Genomic DNA, 25,379 nt, shown 5'->3' on the forward strand with positions numbered 1-25,379 from the left:
GCTGACTGCTTGGAAAGCCATCAGTTTGTATCTAATGATTCTATACCCACCTGGGGGGCTGGAGGGGGGCGAGGGGAATGTGGTCCCCTTCATTTGGAGTTGTTGCTACACAGGGGAAATGGTTGATGTTTATTTCCAAACGCTGCATGACCTGGCTTGTTTGGTGGTCTTTCATGTACTAATACTCTCCATGTTGTTCTATTATTATTACTATTATTAATTATTATTATTATTATTACTACTACTCTTTTTTTTTTGCTGTTTGTAGAAATTAATTTTTTTTTTTGCAAACTGCCAAAAGGGGGTAAATTGGAATATATTGATTGTGATGCAAAAGTATGAGCTGTTTGTGTAATTGCCTTTCCAAATGCTTCTGAGTCCTTTCTGCCTCCCTGCACCTTGCTGCTCTGGCTGGGTGGCTGTGACAGTGTGTCTGTGTGTAGGCAAGAGGTTAGCAAAGAAGGGGAAATTAAAACAATGTTGTACATTATATAGTTACCAGCTATTGAAAAACCTATTTGGTATGCAAGACAGCAGTGTAGAGATATATGGGAAGCCTTGGGCTAAGTACAGAAGATAATTACATTTGGAATTTTACTGAGTTAAGTCATTTATAGCTTCAAATAGTTGGAGAGAAAAATCAGCAAAACCACACTTAAACTTCTTGTTGTTACTTTTCAAGATAAGCATTTTTAAAAAAATGCTTTTTATCTTCTTATCTTACAAATTACCCTTTTTCTTTCATAGATATTTCCTAAATTTTACTTTCAGGAACACGCTGGTCATGACACTGTTTCACTATTAACTGAAGCAATATAAACTATTTTAATACAAGTTTTATAAAAATCAAACTACCAGTCATAAAATATCAGAGTCTTGCAGAAAATGTTATGAGAAACGGTCTGTTATTTTAACAAGTTTCTTGGGAATTAGGAAAAGAAAAATAAAAATCTACAGTCTTCCTGGTAAACTGAGATATGAGATAATCTTTCACCAAGGTGCAGTAATATTGAGGCTGAAGGTAAATCTAGATTCTTCAGTTACAGTCAGCTTGGAAAGCATTAATCCTTCTCTCCCACAGTCACTGGAAATGGAACTACAGGAGGATGCCCTGTGTTGGACAGGACAGAGAGACAGCTCTCCCTAAGCCCATGCCAATATTTTTGAAAGGTTTATCAGCAGTGCATTCTGCTAATTGCTCTAAATGAATTATAGTTACAGCTTCACACCCATTTAGTGCTGCCAATGCTCAGAGTCATTGCAAGGGAAGGCAGCATAAGGTCCACAGGACAAGACCATAATTTCAAAGTGGTGTGAGGCCAGAAAGTTCTGGATTTACCAATCATATGAGCAGGGTAGGTAGGTTGAACTGGAGGCCTAGTTTAGGCAGGAGTGTTGATAACAAAGCGAGGCCATCTCTGCATTGGCCTGCAAGGACAGGTGCAGGAGGAGCAGGGTGGTCCAGCTCCTGAAATTTACCTGAAGCTTCCCTCTTCTTCCTCTCCTTTCATCCTGTATCGGCCCTCTGATAGTTCAGAAAAGCCCCTAATGATGTGGAAGGATTTGCCCTCCAGTCCCTAGCTTGCCTGTCTGTGGCCTGGTTTTGCACAGAACCATAACAAGACAAGAGTGTGGTGCCCAGCAGTGGGGTGTTCAGTGATGTGGTCTGAGGGCCACTGAGCTGACCCTCAGGCTGTGGAGCAGTTACCAGCAGAGTGATGAGAGGCCTTCTGCAGACTCAGTTTTGTGAGTTAGATAGAAAAGGGGCCCACAGCCTTTGCCCCTGATCAACAGCACTGGTGAGCAGCTTTGCCTAACAGTGCACCTGGGAATTACCAGCTTCAGGGTCCAGCACCAGGGCAAGATCTTCATTTCCCACCATTTAATGCATGTACAGCTCCATCAAAACAAATTCATTTCACCTGAGGGATATTCTTCAGGTTTTGAGTGTGATGGACCCAAATGCTATCGTTTTGTTGTTGTTGCTTATGCTGTTATTTTACTCATTATAGTTTTATCAGCGTCAGAGATAAGTGTAATACCTTCTAAAGTAATTTTTAATCAACATTTTGGAAAGAAACAGGTCAAATCTGTTTTGTGTTTGATTGCAAATGCCCCTTAGCAGAAGTCTTGAAGTTTGGTCTTAGCATTTCCATCAGAAACATACTTCAAAAATCAGAGGCAAGGTAGAAATCTTCTCACATTTTGCTTTGTTTAAACCATCGTGACAAGATCACTTTTTGCCATTATAAATAACGAAGATTGTGCTGCTGAGTAAAACACAAACACAGGAACATATCCCTGTCCTTAGCTAGTTGTTAGCTGGAATAGGATATCCATTTTGCTACCTTTGAGGGGGAAAACATTTCAGGATAGCAACAGGGCTGTGATGAATCTGGAGAAGTGTCCCCTAATGGAAGAAAACGAAGGCAGCTGGCCATTTTCAGTGCAGTGAAAACGCTGCTTGGGTCTGTTTTCCTGCAGCATCCATTGACACATGGATTCTAAACCTTTCTAGTGCACAGGCCAACCAAGCACGGAATGGGAGGGGCTGTGTTTTGGCTGCCTCTTGCACTGCCTGTGAGTGGCTTCCTTCTCTTTTGTCCTTGGTCTGTCCAAAATCCTGCTGCTGAAGTGCTCTACCGTTCCTGTTGAATGCCCCCACTGGGTTTTCATTTTCCCATTCCTGATTCTTGTCTTTATTTTTTTTGTCTGGTTTTCCTCCTGTACAATTTCTTCATCACCTGTATTTCTAATGCCTTTCCAATTGCTCCTTGGTCACTGCCTTGTCTGGAGCCCCTTGTGGCCTCTGCTTTCTGTGCTTCCCTCTCCTGCCTTTCCTACTGGTATAGTTTTAGGATTTAACCTCTCCAGGGCAAGCTGTGTGTCTTGGTGTCCACATTTGCAGGGCTTGTACCTTCCTCTGGATGTATTTTTGGTGGAACCATAGCTAGGCACTCACATTGTACATCCAGAGGTGAAGGAAGTCTCACAAAATCAGGCTTATCATGGAGAACTGGATGGCTGTCTGAAAATTCCCACCATGCAGAGTTTTCCAAATGGGTATAGGAAGAAAGAAGGAAGCTTCAGACGGGACTCTGTTGTGTTCCTCAGGCCCATGTATGGAGCAGATTCTCCATGTCAGAACTGTCCTTGCCCAACAACATTATCAGTAGATCTAGAGCATTTTCCTGCCTGTTGACTATTAATTCCCATTTCTGGACCATCTACACTCTAGTCATTGCCACCAGTGAGAATTTGCTTCCACCAGTGGCTGAGCAATCCCCCATGGCTTCTTTTGTTTGACCCCACTGACCAGAGGGGCTACTAGTGACACTCTAGCTTTATATCACTACTGCTTCCTGACCTAAGGGAAAAACAGTTTAAAGAAATTCTTCAGATTTTTTTACTTCTCTTCAGTGCTTTGAAACCGAGAGACCTCTATTTTTCATAATTTAAACTCCTGCCTAACTGGGTGAGTGTTTGAATTCCTAGACTATGACAAAATGCTAGCGTGTGTCTGCCTGAAATGTCGAGAGGATCTTTAATAACCTCCATCCACCAGATTCAGCGTTAAAAGCATTGCTGAGATGATGAGTGGAAACACTACAAACAAGGACCTGGCAGTGGGAGGGAGGTGCCCCTCTCCCCTCTCCCTTTTCCCTCTCCCTCGCTATGGGGGCTGGAGGAAGCACGGCAGGGTGTGCCCTGTGCTGCCCGGTTGCCATCCCCTCCTGCTGCCGCGCCGGGGCTGGCAGGAAGCTCTCAGGTGCCTGCCTTTTATTTATTTTGGCTATGAGATGTTGTTCTTCTGCAGTAGCCTGCAGACCAAAATTTAATGCACAGATGACCCCGCCAAGCAGCCCGTGTGCCCGGAGACTGCTCGGAATGAGGGATTGCACAACAGAGCCGCGCCGAGAGCACCGCTATTTCTTGGCTTAATTTGTTTTGTATGAAGCACAGCAGCTGAGGGTGAGCCCTCTCCTTTCTCTGGAGAGGTTCTCAGAGGACTCTCAGAGGGAGAAGTTCCTGCTGCAGCACTGAGATAAGAGCCTGTTGCTGCCCTCAGCTCTCCTCTGAAGTGTCCAGCTCAGATCAGGATGAGATTGCAGATCTGCCATAGGTGTCAGGTTTTCTCTCTTGCCGTTGAGGTTTTTGACCAAAACAAGAGGAGCCATTTGAAAAGTCCAGTGACACCATTTTTTCCCTTTATTTCATTCCTGTCTTGGAAACTTCAGTGCCAAGTTTTATCCCATCATGGCACAATCTCAAACCCCTCGCCTTGCAAAGAGCAGGACAACCTTGGCCATAAGGCTCTGAGTGGAGATTTATGATCAACTCTCCTTTTATATACACTTAGCCCCACTTTACTGCTACAAACAGATGACGGTGATAAGGTGGGCAGGTTATTTTAAGTTTTGCTGGAATGTGAGCACAGTTCTCCTCTTGGCACCAGGAATCTGGCTTGTCTAAAGCAAAAACTAAGCTCTGCAAAAACTGGCATTTGTAAGAACCTGATTGAGGTCCTCTTGGAAGCAGCAACCTTTATGTTCAGCATGCAGATTAACAACACCCCTTTTTCATTAGTATTCTTAATATCTTTCCACTGTAATTTTTTTTTTTGAAGAGCAGCTGGAAAAAAGTCCCATTCACACATTGAAAAAAAAATTCCTTGTTTCCAAAAATATTGAAATTTAGTGTCTGTCCAGTGCATTGAAAGGCTTTGGGAAGCTGACCAGGCTATGGATGCATACCAGTGATCGAGAGATTCCAGCTGTGTGGGTCTCAACCATAAAATACAAGAGACATCTCAACCATAAAATACAAGAGAGCAGGGGCTTCACCCCAACTCTTGGGCCTGAAGTGGCTGATGTGAAAGGATGTGACACCATGTGGCATTGGGTGCCCAGGGATGAGTAGTTTGGGGTGATTACTGCTGCTTTCAGCCTTTCCCACCCCACTGCCCTCAGCCAGAGGGATGCTGGCAGCTCCCACAGCAGGTCCTGCCCCATGCTCAGGGTGGCCCTGCTCAGGTGCCCAGCCTGGCTTCCCAGGGTGACCCACGGAGGGCTCTGCCACCTCCTCAAGTCAAATCAAGGTGCTTTTGGACCCAAGGCTGCCTGCAGAGCCCTGTGGAGGTGCCCCATGAGGTTAACCACCCCAGCTGTGCTCGTTGCATGTGCCACAATGCCTGTGGTTGACATAAAGCCACAGCCCATCTGTGCCACTTGTTCTGTGCTCTGAGAGAAGGAAAACGCATCCTAGACCCGCTTTCCTTGCTTTCCTTCTGCTGAGCCTCCCGAGCTGGAGTGGGGCTGGTTAATAAACATGATTCACTGTTGTCTTTTAGCTGTCAAGGCTGGAGTGAAGCTCTTGGTGCCAGCAGGTCTAGCTCTTCCCACTCGAGGGCTAATGCATTTTGCTTTGGGAAATGGTGACACCCAGCACCACACATTGGCTTTACCTCACGAATAGCCCATATACAATTTCCAAACTACTCAGCAATAAAACTCTTCTGTCTCATGCCTCGGTGCCAGCTGTTTAATTAGAAATAAGCAGAGGCTGGGTTTTATTTGTACAACTAACAGAGGATATTTTTTTTTTCCTCTCCCCTTCCAGCTTGCAAAAGATAAAGAGCGCCTGCAAGCCATGATGACACACCTGCATGTGAAGTCAACTGAACCAAAAGCCACCCCTCAGCCCGTAAGTACCGAACTGTGCTGAAAGCAAAAACCAAACCTCACAACAAACCTCTCTTTCCTGTTCCCCACTGGAGCCCCTCCTGTGGAGCCTGGCCCATTTCAGAGCTGGGTGTGGGGAGGAGATGGGAAGTCAGGTTTTGTCATCCCCCTCTCTTCAGGGAGTTTCAAAGTCCAGTTTGGTTCCAAAGCTGATGCGTTGGGCCTTTTTCTGGCCTCATGTTAGTCACTCTGCATCAGTCTGACTTGGATGAAATCTTAGGAAGTGTTAGGAAGGAGTCGTAATTAAATTATATGTAGTATATTTATTTTGCTTTCTCCCAGTCTGACAGACATTTACTGTAGAAGTGACTCTAACTGCACGTTCTGATGATAATCACAGTTACCCGGTATCAGGTTTTATACTGTTGAAACTGAGAAGGGAAACCTCTTCTACCCCAGATTGCTCTTTGAAGAAGGGGGAGTAGGGGAAGCAAGTGGCTTTGCAGCCCAAGAAAACTCCTGGTTACCCTCAAACCCAAGAAAATCCCCCATCTCCTTCCCTGACTGAAATGACTCTTCTTCAGCTGTTGTTTTCTATCAGCCTCTTAATGCTGAAAATGTTCCTGGGAGCTTCCAATGATTATTCAAAATGGAGAGAGTGCTTTGCTTCTTGATTTTAAGATTTGTAAGATTTAAAGGTACACTGGCTTTATTTGATTTTGCTTTGAGTCATTGTGTGAAAATTAATTGAGCGTTGACAATCTATAGTTAGTACCAGCAATTTTAATCAATATGCAATGATGCAGCATAATGACAAAGTATTGGTTTATCTGTTTTGACTGATTTTTTTTCTATAAATAAAGCAAACACACACCCATATATGTGTGATTTATGGTGATAGAAATAAAAAGGAGTCAGACTATTAACCCAGCAAATATGGTAGCCTGCCAAGATGCAGTTGGTAGACAAAATTAATGTCTGAAACAGAACACATTACAGAGATAGAGAACATAAAATCATTAAACACTTCGCGCACACATTTTTACTAGAAAAGGATTTCTCAGTTTCCATGTAGTTGGAAATAAATGGCTGCAGAAGTGCATAGGGAGGCTACTAGATAGAAAATTGCAGGCTATTCAGTAACACTGGAGCAGATGTCATAGTCAACGGGAAACTTCTTTGCCTTTTTGGAAAGAGTTGAATGGTAGGTACAAACCCTTCCATTTAAGCTGTTGAGATGCCTAAAATTGCTTGATCTGGTGTACACCAGCCCTCTAGAGTAGAAACTACTGGCAGTGTCTATAAAAATAGCATTCTTCTATTTCCTCACATCCATCCCAGCCCGAATGCAAATGCTTCAGCGCATTGTTGGCAAAGTGTGTAGACCCAACAGAATGGGGAGGAGGTTTGGTTTCTATAGCTCTTACTGGATTAAAAATTAAAACAGCGGAATAATCTGGGAGTCTCAAAGCACTCTGCCTTGAGGCCTTTCATAACAGCAGTGCCCCTCAGGAGGAAGGATTACAAACTGAAGGGAGGAAATCATCAGAAGGCGAGCGGTGTTTGGCAGGGCTGCTGGTGATCGATGCCGGGCCGCCGAGGGCAGGGAGCTCTGGAGGGTCTTGTAGGCTACAGAGATACCAGGGTGTCGCCATGAAGATTAGTGTTAACAGCTAATAAACAGGGAAAAGCAGAGGAGAAAAACCCGTGAACGCAGGGGGAAAAGGGCTGTCTTGATTAGTATTAAAAATGTTTTACATTCTGGAAAATTATAGCTTTGTTGGGGACCTCCTACTAAATTTATTTTTAACTGCTCTATTGAAAATTCTGTACCACTAGTCAACATTATCTCTCAGTTGCTCAGCACAGTGTTTCTTTATTAAAAGAAATAGGCATGAATATTTTTGACTGAAAAATTAATAGCTTTTGAATTCATACACAGCAGGTTTTCTTTTGCAAAGAAGTCCAATATCGCTGCACAGCACTTCTATAACCATTTATTTAGAGTCCAAGTCAAACCTTTGACAGCTAGAGCAGTGTTACAAGCCAACATAAAGAACTCCAAGATGTAAACCAACAATAGGCAGTCTGTGTGAGGTTTGCCATTGTCAAATACATAGATTGTTTGGATTAGTTTATGTAAATGTACTGTTGTATTACCCTTTGGAAAAAAAAAGATCACATTTGTGTATGAAAAGTGGTTTCGTTCACAGGCAGCATTATAAATTCCTTATCCTTTAACTTACATGTTAGAAGTAAAAATTGGTGCCTGACAGGCCTATATTGTGTGGCACTCTGTTGTTGGATTGAAACTGCCTTCTTTTCATTTATTGAAATATAGAAAAATTTATTATAGATACCATCTGATAAATCAGAAATTATTAAAATATGTATAGGTGAAGCATTTGAAAATTAATTATAAAATGTAGAAGTATAGTGTTTTGCATAAATTGTGCTTTCCTAGTGAAAAAAATACACAGGCATTGCATAGACTCTGCTAGACCCTCGTCCTTTCAACTCAGTGGGATAGGACTTTGGTAAAAAGATCTGATGACCATTATTGCACTGCAAAGTAGTCTTTACATCCAGTAATTAATTTTTTTCTGCCAACGTAACTAATGCAAGGTGTGGGTTAGAACTAATATATTATGGTACTTTGGTAATTTTAAAGGAAAAAGCATCTGCAAATCCGAACATAGCAGTGAGTTGGGATTTAAAATTACAGCCTTTTCATGACTGAGAAAATGTTTTTATTCTGCTTAAAGGATCTTAATGCTTTTTTTAAACTATTTTGTTACTGGCAGGTAAGAGGGTACATGAGCATCTGTGTTAACCATGTGCCATTTGTAATCCACACTGACCACTTGTGCCATCTTTGCCTTCTGGGCTTCAGACAGTAGTTGAGTGTGTGGTGTTGGACCAGTCTGGACCAGCTGGACCACAGCCAAGTTTTAAGAGTTGTGCATCAATTCAAAACCCAGCCAGCTCTGGGGAAGGGTTGCTTGTCTGATTTAGCCATGTCCTTCCATCCCATCCCCACCTTTGGGTGTCTTTAGCTCTTTGCAGTAATATTGAGCTTGGCAGGGGTGGTGGAGTGGCCCCTGCATTTCAGCCCACCAAGAAATCTGCTCAGTAAAGCTCTCTAGTCCTACTAAAGTCGATGAGATTTAAGCACATTCCTGTGTGGCGTAGTGGTGGTGGCCCAAATCATTGGCAGACTCCATGGGCAGGGAGGTGCTGTCGGTGTCTGGTGCTGCTCCCCAGGGGCTGCTGGGCAGGCAGGAAGGGGTCTGGGGTGCAGGGGAGCATCCCAGGAACTGGGGCAGTGCTCAGGATCACCTTTAAAAACACCCAGCTTCATAATGCAAATCGCCAACAGCAGCAGTTCAAAAGAAAATGGAGCTATCTCAGAGCTCAGCATTTGGAGCAGGCAGTGCTGTCCCATCCGTGCTACATGAGTTGTTTTGGTGGGACTGAGGGGCCACCAAAAAGTGGTGTTGTTCTGACTGAGTAAAGTCAGAACAAAGCCATGAGATAGAATAAGCTGTGATGTGTTTTGGTAAGGTGAGCTTTTTTTCAAGGTAAAAAAACAAAACCACAACACAAAAGCCGGAACAGCGATTTCTCAAGAACTGTCAATCCTGGTTTTGCTATTAAGGTACCCCCCCGGCACACTTTTCATTGGTGTTAGCCATCAGCATAATAGCTTCAAATGGAAATGTGCTTTCTTCTGGGAGGATTAACTTGTGTCGAAGTTCATAGGAAGGGAAGGAGAAGGAAAAAGCATCAACCAACAAGTAATTCTTCATACTAGGTGCTATAACTATCTTTTAAAAATAGACAGAAAACTTTTAAAGGCCCTTCTGGCGCTTTAAATAAGATGCACTGTTAGATATCCCTTCTTTAATGTATTTTTTTTACCATAACCATAACAGTTATGATTGTTTTGAAATACTGTTTTTAGCAACTGTAATAACAAAGCATTAAAAAAAAAAAGTCTTTTAACTGTTGAGGTAATGACTGAGCATTTTAGCTGCTGTAGCCATACTTTATAGTTTGAAAAAATAACGATATGCAGCAATAAAGAGAGATTCTCAAGCACAACAAAAGCTGTTTTTATATACTGGTTTTCATTAAGTCTCACTCCTCAGCTTCAGTTTCCTTAGTATTCCTGCCAATAACAACACCTGCTAAGTGATTGCTGCCTGCCAGGCTCTGCATCCAATACACTGATGTGTCCAGGCTGAAACAGGGAGAGGAAGACACAGCAATGAACAAAGTTTTAGGCCCAGTATTCACTTTCTCACTCTCGCCCTCAATGTCAAGAAAAGGAGTTTCTTGTCTAAAATATTTCAGTCCCAGGAGTTCAGTGCAGATAAATCCCCAAACCCAGCTGGGCCCAGAGCAGCAGCACCCATTGCAGGGGAGTCACTGGGTATGGCCTCACTGTGACCCTTAGAAACTTTTCTTCCCCTTTTTTAAAAGAGTTTCAGTGCTATTTCATGTGCAGCCACTATTGTCATGTAAAATATTTACACAAAAAGAAATCAGACTTAGTCCTAGTGGGAGAGCCACTAACTGGAAATCTGGTTTTCTAAACTGGGTAATAGCATGGGTTACCTCTGCCTTGTTTATATCTAAAGAAAAAAAAACAAATTGCTCTGTTTTGACCTTTAATAGGGAGACATGACTATTTCTTGAAAGGGAACGTTAATAATAAAGTCCTAAGCAGGATATTGAGCACTGAAACAATTATTGCAGTTATGAATGACCAAGTCAAATCAGTGTGAGGAAATATTCTAGAAAACCAAAACTCAACAAAGCAATCAAAAAAGTTCAGTGATTGAATTTCCAGAATTTTAGGACTTAACAACTGTTGTGAGATTTGGTATGTTTTCTATTAGGTTTTTTTGGTGGTTTTTTTGGTTTTTTTTTAATTATTATTTTTGGGTTTGGTTGTTTTTTAAAGGCTGGAGGAAATCCTCCCTCCCCCCATTCCCAGGACAAATATTACAAAAACGTTTTAACTCCTTGGTGCAGGGGTGAACTCTGAGTGCCCACATTGCTGCAGTGCAAGAGTTCTTGCTTGTTGAAGTGCTCACTCTGTGGCTTGGGTTCCCTCCCCTCTGCCAGCAGTGATACTCATCCAAAAATTACGGTATGTGGGAAACAGCCTGTGTACAAAATACCAATGCGAACAACTTTTCTAATCATAGTAACTTGTTTTTAAATAGCAAATGCAAACAGGCAGAAACCATGTAGAGTTTCCATCAGGAAAAGAAACCCTCCCAGCCCGGTCCCTCCCTGATCTTTGCCCTGCACAGTCATCCACAGCCGCTTCCACGTTTCTAATTGACGCCAATATTAAGATTTAATAGTTTACCATTCAGATTAATAATTCAAGATGGCAACAAAACCAACACCATTCATAATTTGTTATTCTGCTCTAATTCACAACCGATTTTTCAGCCTTGGCGCTATCGACGCAACAAAGGAAGCGGCAGCGAAAGGCTGTGGAGGGAGTGCAGCCCTCTCCTCCCTCACCCTGGCTCGGGTTTGGGGAACCCAGCTGGAAGAGGAGAGTGTCATCAAATAAAACACGGAAAACGGAAAAACTTCGCTAGCGATGGACAAGGTCGTGTTTCATTAACTTGTTGGTTCAGGCTCACAAATGGTCGTCGGAGGTGAAACGCGGCAGACTCGCTGCGTTCCAGCTTTTTGTTCTCTCTTTCCTCACAGACTGCAGTCATGTTTAATTTGGAAACTGGGCTCCTTTGGCAAATTAGCAATTAGAACAATTTTGTGGGAATATGTATATGTGTCATTAGGTTTCCTGCAAATTAATAGCGAGAGCAGAGGTCAGGCAGAAATTTTCCACTTGACTGCAGCTCCTCTGTTGAGATTTGGCACTTTGTTTTGGAACGGCCACAGCTGCTCAAAGCCACAGTCTTCCTTTAGGAACTGTCTTTTAATTAGTTTACCTCATAGCCATTATTACAAATATTACTGCCTCCCCTCCTTGAAATAAAATTACTGTTTCTACAAAATATTCCGGTGACATCTTGCACCACTGCACATTGATGGTGGGGTCACTTGGATGCAGCGTTTAATCATTAGATCACCTCCATAAGCATCTCCTAATTAGAGTCCTTACAATACAATTTTATCTGGTAATTAGCTGAGATTGGCTGCTTCCTCTGTAGCTTATTAGTGGCAGCCCAGCAGTGGGTGTGAATCACAGTGTCATTTGTCAAGCCTGTTAAAGCCCCCCCCCCGTTTGCTCGTCCTCTTCTGTGTTTATTCCTCATCACTACCTATGCTGTAAAGCCTAAAGAAATTTAACTCGATTCAGATTCTTTAAGCAGGGAATGCTGACCTTTGTGGATCTTTTCTCAAGCTTCCCTAGTAGAAACAGATTAAATGTTAAGTTTTTACATGCTGGAAAAGGAAGGGGGCTCTTTTGAAATGGAGTAGTTGGGAGCCGTAATGATGAAGCAGGAGCAGTGATCTTTCCAACGGGAGGGCCCGGCTGCCGAGCCTGCACTGAGAAGGGCACTTAAAATTGATGCAGATTTCCTCGCAGTTATTGGACTGTTAAAATGTCCATTTAGAAACTGAGATAAAATACAGTAGATTTAATTTCATGGTGAGACCTGTCAGTTGCACTATTATTATCATCACTGGTCCTTTTATCATATGTAATAGATGGATAGATGGATAACAGGGAGACATCTATGTATATATGTCCCTAATCAGTGTCCTTAAATCAGGCCAGTCAACGAGCAGACTGGGTGGCACATGGTGGCAGTGCATGGCACCAGGGGTGTTTAAAACTCTGGACTGCAGGTAGTGGTTCAGGCTGGAGCAGGGATCAATACCTGCATTTCACCACCTTCACCATCCCTCTCTGTGTTCACACTCCCTGGCTTTGCCACAAAGTGTTAAATATTTCCCACTGGAGGACAAGGGAATTTGTAAGCCCCTGCAGGGAAAGGTGTGTGTTTGCAGGTCTGCTGCTCACCACCTTCTTCCCTTGGAGCAGCAGCATCAGGGCTGTGCCAGGAGTTTGTGGCTAGGGTTTCCCTCAGCTCCTTCTCACTGTCAGGAAGGACAAGCAATCACAATTTATCTTCCCTCAGCTGAGCCCTTTCTGTGGGCGATGGGCTTTTTGTGTTGGTATCCTCTCTGTAATAGTACAGCTCTTTATTTTCCACTACCTTTGTTTGGGATAAATCCTATTATTTTTTAAAAGAAAATTATTTGTGGCTATTAACTCATATGAGGGATGCTAATAGGAGTTTTCTTATCTGGTTACTTTCATACAAGGAAAATTAATACAGTGCCTTATGGATAAACATGAGATTTTGGGGGCATAGCTGCGTCGTGTGCCTTGCCTTCATCTCAGAAGGCTTAATGTCTAGCAAAAAAGGAATTTTAATCATGAACAAAAGTTGTAAAATTCTGGCTCTGTTAAATTCAGTAGGAATTTTGCTACCGACTTCAGTGGGGTCAGGATTTCACCAATATTATTTGTGAAACCGCCTAAGGGAAGGAAATGTGGAAGTAGTCAAAGGGCCCTTTTCTTGGTCGTCTTCCGTGATGTTGTAGTTAAGGGATTGGATTGTTTGTTTAAAATACTTCAGCAGCAGCAGCCTATTGGGATGGGGCATCATCTTTCAAAGGACGTTGTAGGGCAGAAATAAAGGGTTGGGGAGGATTGTGGATGCTGGTTATATAAATAGGTTGTGCATCGAAAAGAGTCGGGTTGGAGCTGGGTTTGATACCCAATCCTGGAGGCAGGTGTGTTTTACAGCCTGCTGTGGCACGCTGCCACACCAGTGGGGCCAGGCTTCGTGCAGGTAACACCAATGCCTTCCATCCTAGGAGGGAAAAACAGAGTGGTGCCACTCGTGCTGGGCTGAATGCTCGCAGTATTTCATGCACTGTGATTAATTAAATTATTCCAGTGTTAACCTACTCTGGGCTTTGCTTTTAAAATGGATGAACAGAGAGGAAAAAAAAAAGAAAAGCCGAAATGCTGAAGAGAGAGATTGTGTTTCTCCCTAGCATGTCCCTAGGAAAGTCTTGTCTTTTATTTTAAGCCTGATGCCTTCAATGAAATATCCAGGAAGACTGATTAGAAGCCATGCATAATGATAGCATGGAAATCAGAGAGGTGTGGGGTTTAGACTGTGAAACAATGAAACTTGAAGTAAAATATTAAAATGATCATGTACTGTGCGAGATCTTCCATTAAGATTTAGATAAAAATTCATGATTTGTTCTTTAGGCAGCAGGCTATGTCGCTCTGTTTTTTAAACCTATTTGGAGATGTATATATGTAATTATTATCTGTTTCCCTTTGCTGGCTCTTAACAGAGATGTTACAGCAGCACTTTGTGCTGAAGCTGCAGTGTCTGCTCATAACTGAGGGACACTCCAGTATCGAGGGTTTCTTCTGCAGCCCTTAACCATCCAGAAATGCTGTTTGTAACGACCCCCTCGTCCTTCCCTCCGCAGCTGAATCTGGTATCGAGCGTCACGCTGTCCAAGACCGCGTCCGAGGCGTCTCCGCAGAGTTTACCTCATACTCCCACCACCCCGACTGCGCCCATCACTCCCGTCACGCAGGGACCGTCGGTCATCACTACCACGAGCATGCACAACGTCGGGCCCATCCGGAGGCGGTACTCGGACAAGTACAACGTCCCCATCTCTTCAGGTAACGGGGTTCTGCTGGCACAGCCCCCACCTTCGCCCGTGGCCCGGCGGCGTTGGGCTGCGATGATAACAGAACAACTGCTCTTATTTAGCAGATATTGCCCAGAACCAAGAATTTTATAAGAACGCAGAAGTTAGACCACCATTCACGTATGCATCTTTAATTAGACAGGTAAGCTGAGCCAAACACATGCGTCTGGATTAGGGAAAAAAGTATATCTCCCTATATGTGCTGGATTAAATAGATTTTCAAACCTTTGGATGTAAGCGTGCTCAAATGCTCAAACCTTTACTATAAGGGTTTTTAGAACCGCAATATATAACATAATTGCTTTTGATTAAGTATTACAATACGATGTGATTATTAGGAAATTCATTTCACACAACAGTGAAAATGAGCCTGTTTAAAGATGGCAAGTCAATTATCACAAGCTACAGTAATCTCTGATCCCTAGAATTAATCTGAGCTCTAAATAATTACTGAGCTTTAATCAGCTAGTGAAATGTTTTGCATTTCTCTTTGATTCTGCTTTATGAATGACTAATAAATTAATATTTCTGTAAGGAAACAGAAATAAAAACTCAAAACAATTAGATAATTCCATTTTGAATTTTGCCATTGAACTGTTAAATACAGCCATTAATCTTAGTTCATATTGTGAAAACCCTCCTTTCGATTTCTTGCTCCAAATCTCTTCTTTTTCATTCTTCCTTTCTTCCCTTTTTTTTTTTGTATCTGGCAAAGTAAAACTGTGAGCGTGTTTTGTACTGGTGTGCTGGTAACTGATCTTGCAATCGCTTTGCTCCACAAGGCCATCCTGGAATCTCCTGAAAAACAGCTAACACTAAACGAAATCTACAACTGGTTCACGCGAATGTTCGCCTACTTCCGACGCAACGCGGCGACGTGGAAGGTAAGGCTGAGCCCACCTCCTGCCTTTGCTCTCTGCCATGTACAGAACAGACCTTGCTGATGACATAAATTGTCCCGAACGAGGGGACGTGAAAAATTTAGATCGGCAGTTGTGACACGCGCCAGGTGCCTTATCTGCAGGAACAATTTGATATTTGGCAGAAAAAATTCCTCTGCCTTTGAAAACCACTAATTGAATCCCCATTATTGGCTTTTATGTTCTGTGATTATGCCATGAGTTCCTCTGTGTGGTTGCTACGAGCAGGGAAACTCAGGCTCTTCAGCCGGAACATATTAGAAAATTAAAAAAAAAAAAAAAAAGAGGTAAAGTTCTCGTGTCAGTAGAAGATATACTATTCGTCTTTTTAGCTATTCAGGTTTTAATCACAACCATTTTTTTCCCTAGGATCTATAGATCAGTGGATTTCTTTCCTCAGTCGATTGACTCTTAACTACATAAACAGCTGTTATAAACTTCCTCTCTGTTTTTTTTAATCACGCAGCAGAAGCTTACTGAATTTAATATGCAAGAAGCAAGCTCCTCAATGAGAAATGTCTTTAACAGAAAAAGACGTGGGGTTTTGCACTTTAATTTCCTTTGATAACTGTAACACATACTGTTAGATGAGGGGCTTGGGGAGTTAATTTTATTCTGTATTTTGGGGGTCCACTCTCTCACTTTAAATATAGAACTTTAATAGTCATATTGACTTCTGAATCCAGTGCAATCACAAATGAATGATTCAAATAACTGGATGTTGTGTTGCTGTAAAAACTGTACCCTGGTGCTTGGAATCTCTCTTAATCCAGACAGCTCTGTTGTTTTTAAACAACTTCAAATGACCAGGTAGTATGAATAGGTCCCATACATGCTGTTCCATCAGCTCTTTCTGTTTTTCCTGTCCCAGCCTGCATTTAAGATTAATTCCTTCAGCGGATGGAGCTAAAATTGGTCCTTGGAAGTTAGCTTGGTTTTTAGTGGCATGGTTTTCGTTTCATTCAGACCCCAGCACAATTTTGTACGTTTTTAACCCTGGTCTAGAAGCTCTTAAGTTCAGGAAAACTTTCTGTGATTGCTGCTTTGATTCTTCCCTGCAGTTGGAAAACATGAGCAGTGTTCAACTTTGCAGCTTCCTTACTATCCAGAAAGGAAATTAACTTTCCCTAATTTAAGATCCTTTTAGACCTGCCTGTCTTTTGCTGCTGGAGTGCTTCCAGTAGGGCTTTTCAGCAGCTGCAGGTGTGGGTGCTAAAGTAAAAATCCTATTTAGTTCAGCAGCAAAGGGAAGTGGAGGGAGGAGTGGAAGAAGGCAGAAGGCAGTCCTGGCTGTATCTCCTGTGAGCCTAGTTTTGGGAATTAGCTTTTGGCATCCCAAAAAACCCAGTCCCGGGAGCCAGTGCAGATACAGAAGAGCATCAGAGAGGCTGAGCTGCAGATTCTCAGGCTTGTGGAAAGGCACTGTGTGTCCCAGGGAGGCAGATGCCATTTGGAGACCCCTCCTTGGACACCTTGACCGTATGTAGGTGTCTAGGTCCTGCCTTATGTAACAGGAAGGAAAAACTTCACCCCCACATCCACCAACACCAGCAAAATAGACAACTGGTTGGAGAAGTGCAGGATTTTGTGCTGGAGACTGCTCATATTTCTGCCAGCCCCCAGGAACAGCAGGGATGAAAATGCAGCTCTGGATTGGCATGACGGGAAGCCCACGGGGTGCAGAACGAGCACAAGGGGCTAATTGCAGAATCAGAATAATTTGAATATATATGTGCTGATTTGTGCTCACCTTCAGCTAATGCTTAGGGGGCATTTGGGTCACTGTTCCCCAAGTTTAGGGTCAGGGTTTGGTGTGGACAAGCTTCCCTGAGCCCTATTTCAAAAACACAATAAAGTGCAAGAATAGAGACCTTTAAAAACTGAACCTCTTTCCCAAAATGCAGTATGGCAGAGCCTGAGCAGTTATTAAAATAACAAACCCTTTCATTTACTACATTCAAGCATGTTCAGGGTAATTTTTCTGCAGAAGTGGATTGCATACAAATATTTTTAACAAGGTAAATATATAATTTTACAATAATAGCTCCTAATTTTTCTGTTAAGCTGATTGCTGGTGCAGCATTGTGAACTGGTTCTGACAGGTCAGAGGCAATGTCTGTTTGCTTATATTTTTTGGAGTAATTTGCTGGCACAGAGTCACAGCCACGAGGCACAGGCTGCAGGTGTGGCTCTGACACGTTGGGGTATTGTTCACATAAAACTGTTAGATAGCAAGTATCCAGAGGCAGGGGAAACACAACAATTTTTTTTCTGGCATGAGTTCCTTAAATAAGTGATCACATGGAAAATAGAAAATTAGGGCAACACTTCATGGATGTCTTGTAAATATTCAACTTCTCTGTCTCAACATATCCAGCAAAGAGCCCTGTCCCACAGCCTTAAGCATCAGTTGCAAATGGACTTCAAGAGAACAAGAACAGTCTGTAAAGCATTTCTCCAACATGAAATTTATTTAAAGAAAAACACAAATATTCCTGCTCAACCCTGTCTTTAGAGACTATTTACAAACTCTGAGGACTCCCTTCGCTGGGCTTTGCCGTGTGCGTTTGATCAACTGCTGTATGAACCACAAGATCAGCTTTCACTGGGGGAAATAGCGTTATTATTCTTACATTTTGCTCCAGACTTGACAGTGTTCCCATTTTCACAGGAAACTGCCTGAGTTACCCAGATGTGGGCCGGCAGCCCTGTGTCGGGTTGCACTAGTGCGGCACCCACCAGCAGTTGCTGAGCTGGCTGATTTCAGCTCGTAAGGTGTGGGGCGTTTACATGTTTTTCCTCCACCTCAAAATCAGGGATTTTGCCAAAAATGTCCAACAGTACTGAAATCTGGAAGAGGTGGGAGGGGAAAAAAAAGCCCCATTAAAAAATAAGAGCAGAAAGAAGAAAATAAGGGCAGAAATAAGCAGGTCTGATGGACAGGTTGACTTTCTGCTAGATTTCTTCCTTGCTGAGAGGAAAAGCATATTTAAGGTTTATTGTTTCACCAGCTCAGAAGCAGATCGATGTGGAAAAGCTGAAGTGCCTGGATCAGGCACCTACAGCCAGAGGAGATGTGTTTGCACTCAAGCATCTGCCAAGCAACAGCAGTTCAAGCCCCAAATCTTCCACTCCTACCAGGGTGGGAGTGTGGGGACTGCACTAGGCATGGCAGGGAGTTGGAGGGGGAGCAGAAGAACTCTTTGTGTTCCCCTCCCAGCACACACACCACCGCCTCCTGATTTACATGACAAATGCTCTGTGCTACCCTTTGTTTGCACAGTGATTTAGACATTCACTACTAGAGCTCCCTTTCCCCATCCAGACCCCATGTTCATGAAAAAAAAAAGGAAGAGGATGATGCCGGAAGGAAAAAAAATCGTCGTCTCCTGGTTGCCTAGACCCAGGCCATGTGTTTGGCTGGCTTTGTGCCTGCTAACGAGTCAACCAGATTGACTGAATCAATGGTGCCAGTGAGGATGGAGTTTGTTCGCCTGCAGATTTTCAGCAAATGGCTTCTTCTGTTTTTCCTGTTTCCCAAGCCCCTTTCAGCGGTGCTGGGAACAAGCTCCATGTACAAAGTCCTATGAATTCCATGAACAATGGCTTTGTAGAATCATAGAGCCTTTTAGGTTGGAAAAAGCCTTTAAGAACACTGGGTCCAACTGTTGTTGAAGGGTATTTGCTCAGGAAACTCCTGAAGCAGGGACGAAGCATAGCACTCCATTTGAGGAGAAACAAGGCTCTCAGCACCCTGGAGCAGGGACAGAAAAGCCAAGAGCTTGCCATGCCTTAGTGAGGTGCCTCATTGTGTCTCAGCACGTTGGAGGGGTTGGCCATGCTCATCCTTCCCAGCATGGAGCTGCAGGGTGGACATTCAGGCGCTGGATGCCATGAGCACGGGTCCCTCTGGGTGATGAGCTGTGGGGATATTATCACTTTGTTTCAGAGAGCCCTCCTCATGTTTTCACTTGGCAGAGGCTCAGATCAGTCACTACAGTAGTCTGCCAGAAATAGGAGCCAACTTCCATATAAGAGCAAGCCGCGGAGGCAGGAGTTGGTGCCGGCCGGCCGGTGGGGTGCTGCCGAGCCCCTGGCCCGCGCTGTGGGTGTGGAGGGAGGTCCAGCACCTGAATCACATTAGCCCAGCTGTGGGAAACCACAGCAACACCAGCTCCTGTGCCTCACAGCTAAATCCAGTCGACTGTACTTACATAAAATCTTTTCTGTTCTTTCTAACTGCTTTCTTTTCCAGGAGGGGAGAAATTTCTCTTTGCAGGGCGTATATATATTTGTTTTGAAAAAGTCTTAAGAAATGTTCCTCTTGTGTTCTGTATGAAATGTGCTGTATTCTACAATATGCATGCTTAAAATTGTGGCTGTTCTCAGTCACTCTGGGGATAATTGATAAGAATAACGTGAATTTTTAATCTTGGGTTTAAGCTTTCATATTTATTTTGTCTTTGCAAAATAAGATGTAAAGAGCTGGGGAAAGCGAGCGGGTGCGGGGAGGGGAAGGGGCTTAACATTGCAAAATGAGAACTGTCAAGCTGACTGTGCTGCTGCTGTTCTTGGACAATGATGAGCATTTTCTCATGGAAGGTTTTTGAATGTTTTCTCTTTTATACTTGCTGCAGAATGCAGTGCGTCATAATCTTAGTCTTCACAAGTGTTTTGTGCGAGTAGAAAACGTTAAAGGGGCAGTATGGACAGTGGATGAACTAGAGTTCCAAAAACGAAGGCCACAAAAGATCAGTGGGTATGTCCACCATGTTTGAACTTCTTAGCCTAGCTCGGATCATGCTTACAGTTTAACGTAGAGGCTTTTGGCTGCTAGCTGGTGTTAGACCAACCACAGGTGGTTTCGCATTGTCTCAGTTAAGGGAAACCAAGACAAACATCTCATCACTACTGTTTGTATGCCCACCAGTACCCTGACCCTGCTTGCTTGGTGTTTGTTGCATCACATGCTAGTAGCTTTTAGGTGGCAATGCATATTAACCCTCACAAACCATTTGCTTATGCTTATTGCATTTTATTTTCTTTTTCCTTTTCCCTGTATTTGATGTCTGTTCTGTCCCCGATCCCGTGTCCCTTTGTTTCCACTTCATCTCCTTTGCTGCTGCTCTTGTCCCAGGGTGCCATTCGCACCAACCTCTCACTGCATAAGTGCTTTATCAGAGTAGAGGATGAGTTTGGGTCCTTTTGGACTGTTGATGATGAAGAGTTTAAACGTGGCCGTCATATTCAACGAGGCCGTCCTCGAAAATACTGCCCTGATGAAAACTTTGGCGAGCTTGTTGCACAGTAAGAGCTTTTACTTGCTTTAATTTTTTTTTTCTGCTGTTGCTTTGCTTTGCATGATTTACCCATCTCATGTAGACTTGCATTTCACAAAATAGTGTCATCACCTTTGCTGCTAAAGAAACTAAATTTTTGGTTGTTATGTGTATTTTGTGTGTCCTACTCTGATAATCCAAATGCCTGTAGTAAAAACTCTACTCTGACATGTTTGTTAAAGCATTTATTTATAGAGCAATGTAGACTAAGGTAATTATCCATGCTAGCACAGATATACTGCTGTAGACGTGTCAGGAAGACAGATATATGCCAGGAAAGGTTTCAGATAAGTTTTAATTCTGATATTTTCCTTTGCTTTATATTGTATGCTTTGTTTTGCAACTCCTAATCAGAAAATGTAAGGTACTTACAAGACAGAAATGCTGAATTCACTTTAATGAGTTTGAAAATGCAATGAGACCAGCTGTAAAGATTATCAGTAGGCCACTGTGTGCCTACAACAACCATGCACCAATATTCCTGGGCTTCCCAGAGGGATTTTCTTTGACCTTTACTCGAAGGCCATCTCTCCTGGACAACTGATCCTTGCTGGTCCCTGTGCAAGGATCTCAGTTAAGACTCTGCTCACCATAATTTATTCCCACGTGAATAAAATTAAGATAAAAACATGCCCAGTGAGTGATAAAACTTCTGGGGGATGTTTTGCATTGACATTTTTTTCTGCCCAGTTTCTATTTCATAATTTTTAATTTATTTTTTTTTTATCTCCTGATGAAACCAGTGATATTGGGATGCCTCCTAAAGAGAGAGCCCACGTGGTCACCATTCCTTTTCCTCAAATCTGGCCCCTTGTGTAAAGGTGACAAAAATAAGAGTCCAAAATAGCACACCAGAATACTTTTTACTAAAAATCGCCTTCAGGGCAGCGTGGTGGTTTCTGCCTGCCCTTGAGCCACCATGCCCATGGGCTTCTTGGGGCAATGGTGTGGATAACCCTCGCAGTGGCTCTTGGCATAGCAGGAAATAACATGGATCAGATAAATCCTCTCTCATCGTGGTGCCTCCCTCCATTGGGAGAGACTCCCTCCCCTCCCCTGGGAGAGACTCCACTGCCAGCGACTTGGAGAGTCACTTGGATGAAGCAGAGTTTAAAATGTCCCGTGATGCTTTTGATCATTGCCTCCTCACGATGGACCTTCACGTGGTAACGGGCTCCCAGACACGACGAAAATTGGAGAGTTTCTCCTGAACACAGCTAAAATGAGCAGAGATGCCAAGATGTGCCACTAACGCAGGGTAGTAGAACACATGGCGAGGTAACGTCAAGAGATAATGATGTTCCTTATTTAGTAAAGGCAAATATGATAACCATAGCCGAAAACTCAGATATTTTCTTTAAATTAAAAAAAAAAAAAAAGAGAGAGAAACGAAAGAGAACTCATGTGGAAAACCGATCTCAGCTCTAGTTTTCTGGTGGGGGAGGAAGCAATACGTGCTTGAAACGCTGGCACAGAAGTTGGTTGCATTTAACTCTCCTTTTTATGTTTTTCTTATGCAGTAACCCTTCTCTTATTAAAAACATACAGACCAGCCACACCTACTGCACACCTCTCAATGCTGCTTTACAGGTAAGATTAATGACTGTAGCAAATATGCAACAGAGGCGTGTGTCTTCCCCACTCATTTCAAAATATATTAGCCTTGCTCTAATTAGATATTAAATTTTAATTCCGTTAAACTTTTTTCTTAAGTGCATAAAGCATCATAGTCCCTGGAGGCAAACACATATCAGGCTGCTTCAGCATTAGCTAGATGCTTAGCATTTTGAATATTGTGGCAAAAAAATTAAAAGTTCACTTATTAATATTTATCAGCAGTATCATAATTTCCATCCTCTTATTTCAGAATTTCACTTGAGGCAAAAATACCACAAGTGTAATTACTCTAGCACAGCTATTAATGTGCTGAATGATAGGATACTGTGGCACGTGACCTTCTATTGTTCATGGCTTTAAAGAGAAAGCAGATCATTTTTCCCTCTTTTCTTTTAAGGGCTATTTTTGCATATCTTCCTATTGTTGGTAAAAAATAAACGGTGCAATTCCTATAGAAAATAAAAGATCATTTTTATTGGTTTAAACTGTAATCATAAGACAAAAATTCAGTGTTTTCACGATGCAAAAATACACAAAGTATGGGTGCAGAATTAATAACTTGCAGCCTGGAAATGTCCATGTCACCAGCCCTTTTTCCTGTGCCCTTTTTCCTCTTTCAATAAATTCCTGAGTCAGTCTCAAAAACCCTAGGTGAAGTCAGTGTTCTCTGTATAAATCAAAGATACAAATATATTACCATACCCTGATTTGTAGTGGGATCTGTGTGTTTGTGTGGGGGTTCAAACCTGGTTTATATGTTATGAATTAATCCAGGAGGCAACACCATGCATGGTTGCACCCCAGGTGGTTCTTGGGGTCACTTCTCTAGAAGTTCACTGATGGCCATGGGTATTTGCTTGGGCGGTCATGTTATGTGGAAGGTTTAGCAGACTTCTCTTTTCATAACCAAGAAACAAATTATTAGGAGGAAAACGATGTTTTGCCTTCTAATTTTTTTAGTTTATGCAGTAACTCCTGCAAAGCCCAGGAAAGCATGTTTAAATGAAGCAACTGTAAATACCATTCACTAGTAACTTATTTTCCCTTGAGTCTTGTGAAGTGTGATTTTTAAAGACTGCTTTGTCTCCTGAATAGTATTAAGATTACAAGCACATTTTACATTCATGAGGCTGAAAGGCAAAAATGAAATGATCCTGCATTTCTTCACATTGTTAACTATGTGACTAATTTCAATTAATATGCTTATCATATGGAACTGTTCGTGTTTTATTTCTGAAACACGTGTCGTTGTCGTCATCTCCATCCATTCTTGTCTTTTGTGATAACCTCCAAACTGTTTCCATTCCCCACTTTTCCTGAGAGAGCCATGTCCTTGTGCCCCCCATAGCTGAGCTGATGGAGAGAAGAGCCTGGCCAGATGTGCTGCCACTGTCATCCCTCTAATAAATGGGGATGAATAATAATCATTGCACTGAGCCAGGTCCTCTTTTAGGGTGAAGATACACCAGCAGGTTCCCCACTTCTCCCCCTGCCATTGGATTTTGGAGGCAAAATCCCAGAGGGTTCTGTGGGGCTGTAGAAAGTCTAGGCAAATAATTTTTTCCCCATATGCAGGTGGCCACTGCCATGTGGGCAGTTCAGACCTCACCTGGGCAGCAGATTCCTCTAGGACACAAGGCTGCCTTACCTGCCAGGGCCTACATTCAGTTAATAATTGATGGGCAGTGTTCCCCCCAGCTTTTGTGGGCTCTGGGAAGGTCTGCTGCTTGCACATGCCCATGAGCACTGTGGGGTCTGCATAGCAGGCTGTGTGCTGCTGGCATGGCAGGCTGTGGTTTCTTTTCCTGTGGGGTGGCAGAGCCTCCCCTCTCCTTCACCCAGACCCTGCTGACATCTCCTCTATCTGTTTTCCCTCATGGCCAGGGAGAAGAAGCAGCTCTCTCCCCCCTCTGTCTGTGGAAGGTATGGGGACTCCAGCTCTCACCAGTTCTGTCTTTTGCCAGTGGGTCATCAGGGGCTCCCAAAACACCCCCTCCCCTATTACTGTCTTCCTAGCAGATACTGCTTGTGTCCTACCTCTCCCCCAGTGAATTGCTTTACTGCAATTACAAGTTATCACTGTGGGTGAAGAACTTGAGTCATTATTTTGCCAAGTGCAGGAAATGTGAGCCATTCTTTGCATCCCCTAATCACAATGAGTTTGCCGGTTGTTGAATCAAGAAGATAAAAATAATCCTCCCCGTTAGAATAGCTTTTGTAATCACGTGTGACACATAGGGCTGCACATGGAGAGGTCAATGTAAGGAAGAATAAAAGGGGCTGTGCTCCTGGAGATGCTGCAGTGAGGGCTGGTCCTGCCCTCCCTTCCCATCCCATCTCCCCTCACCCTTTCTCTGGCTCTGCTTGCCTGGGTCAAACTGCCGGCTGGCAGCAAGCGAGGAGTTCTGTCCCACAAATTAGGAGCAGGCAAGAGTGTTTGGTGAGGAGTACGTTCACATGGATTTCCCTCCCATAGGCCAGGTTTGCATCACGCAGACCCAGCCCAATGGATTTTTTTTGCTTGGCCACTGCAGCCAGCTGACCTCTCCCCAGAGCAGGTCAAGTGCTGCCGAGCCAGCGTCTGTGGCTGCCCGGCACTGACACAGCTCAGGGAGCCACGGATGATGTCAGCCAGATCCAGCTGGGATGGGTGAAATGGTTAAATGTCCTTCCAGTCCCTGGGCACTACAGCCTTGGAAAGCTGTGCTTCCCATCCCTGTGCCTCCCTCCCGTTCCAGTGCCTCCCATCCCCATCAAACACTGGGCTCCTCCGGGGCTCGGGGTTTCTGCGTTCCCACCGCTGCTGCGCCGGGCCGGGACTGTGCTGTCAACATGAGCTAATGCTGACACACAGTAAATATTAGCAGGCAGAACGGTGGGAATCAGAAGGAAAATATTTAACAGTTCATTCTCTTCCTACAAAGATTTCCATTTAGAAAGTTAACTCCAGTGTGCCACTACACTGTGTTTCCTTAGAACAAAGGGAGAAATCAAAATAAAACAGTCAGATCTGTAACAGCTAAGGTAAGAATTGAGTTGCTGAGGTTTAAAAAATTCTACATGGTGTGGTT

At 43.3% G+C, this 25,379-nt stretch overlaps 1 protein-coding gene across 12 annotated transcripts in view; it reads left to right on the forward strand.

Moving 5' to 3' along the window:
• FOXP1 (forkhead box P1) overlaps nt 1-25,379 on the forward strand; it is a 376,943-nt gene that overhangs the window by 339,840 nt on the left and 11,724 nt on the right. For 9 of the 12 annotated variants that reach the window (XM_071439345.1, XM_071439343.1, XM_071439350.1 and 6 more), the window contains 6 exons: nt 5,620-5,703; nt 14,202-14,403; nt 14,495-14,574; nt 15,215-15,316; nt 19,990-20,111; nt 22,212-22,281. In XM_071439345.1, the coding sequence (XP_071295446.1) occupies nt 5,620-5,703; nt 14,202-14,403; nt 14,495-14,574; nt 15,215-15,316; nt 19,990-20,111; nt 22,212-22,281 (660 nt within the window). Of the gene's footprint in view, nt 1-5,619; nt 5,704-14,201; nt 14,404-14,494; nt 14,575-15,214; nt 15,317-19,989; nt 20,112-22,211; nt 22,282-24,192; nt 24,547-25,379 lie in introns of those variants that run through there. The other 3 variants (XM_071439351.1, XM_071439355.1, XM_071439352.1) reach the window with 2 other exon arrangements.

This window comes from Agelaius tricolor, unplaced genomic scaffold (assembly GCF_023055355.1).
Source record: "Agelaius tricolor isolate 1412-34295 unplaced genomic scaffold, bAgeTri1.0.p SCAF_14, whole genome shotgun sequence".
Taxonomy (NCBI): Eukaryota; Metazoa; Chordata; class Aves; order Passeriformes; family Icteridae; genus Agelaius; species Agelaius tricolor.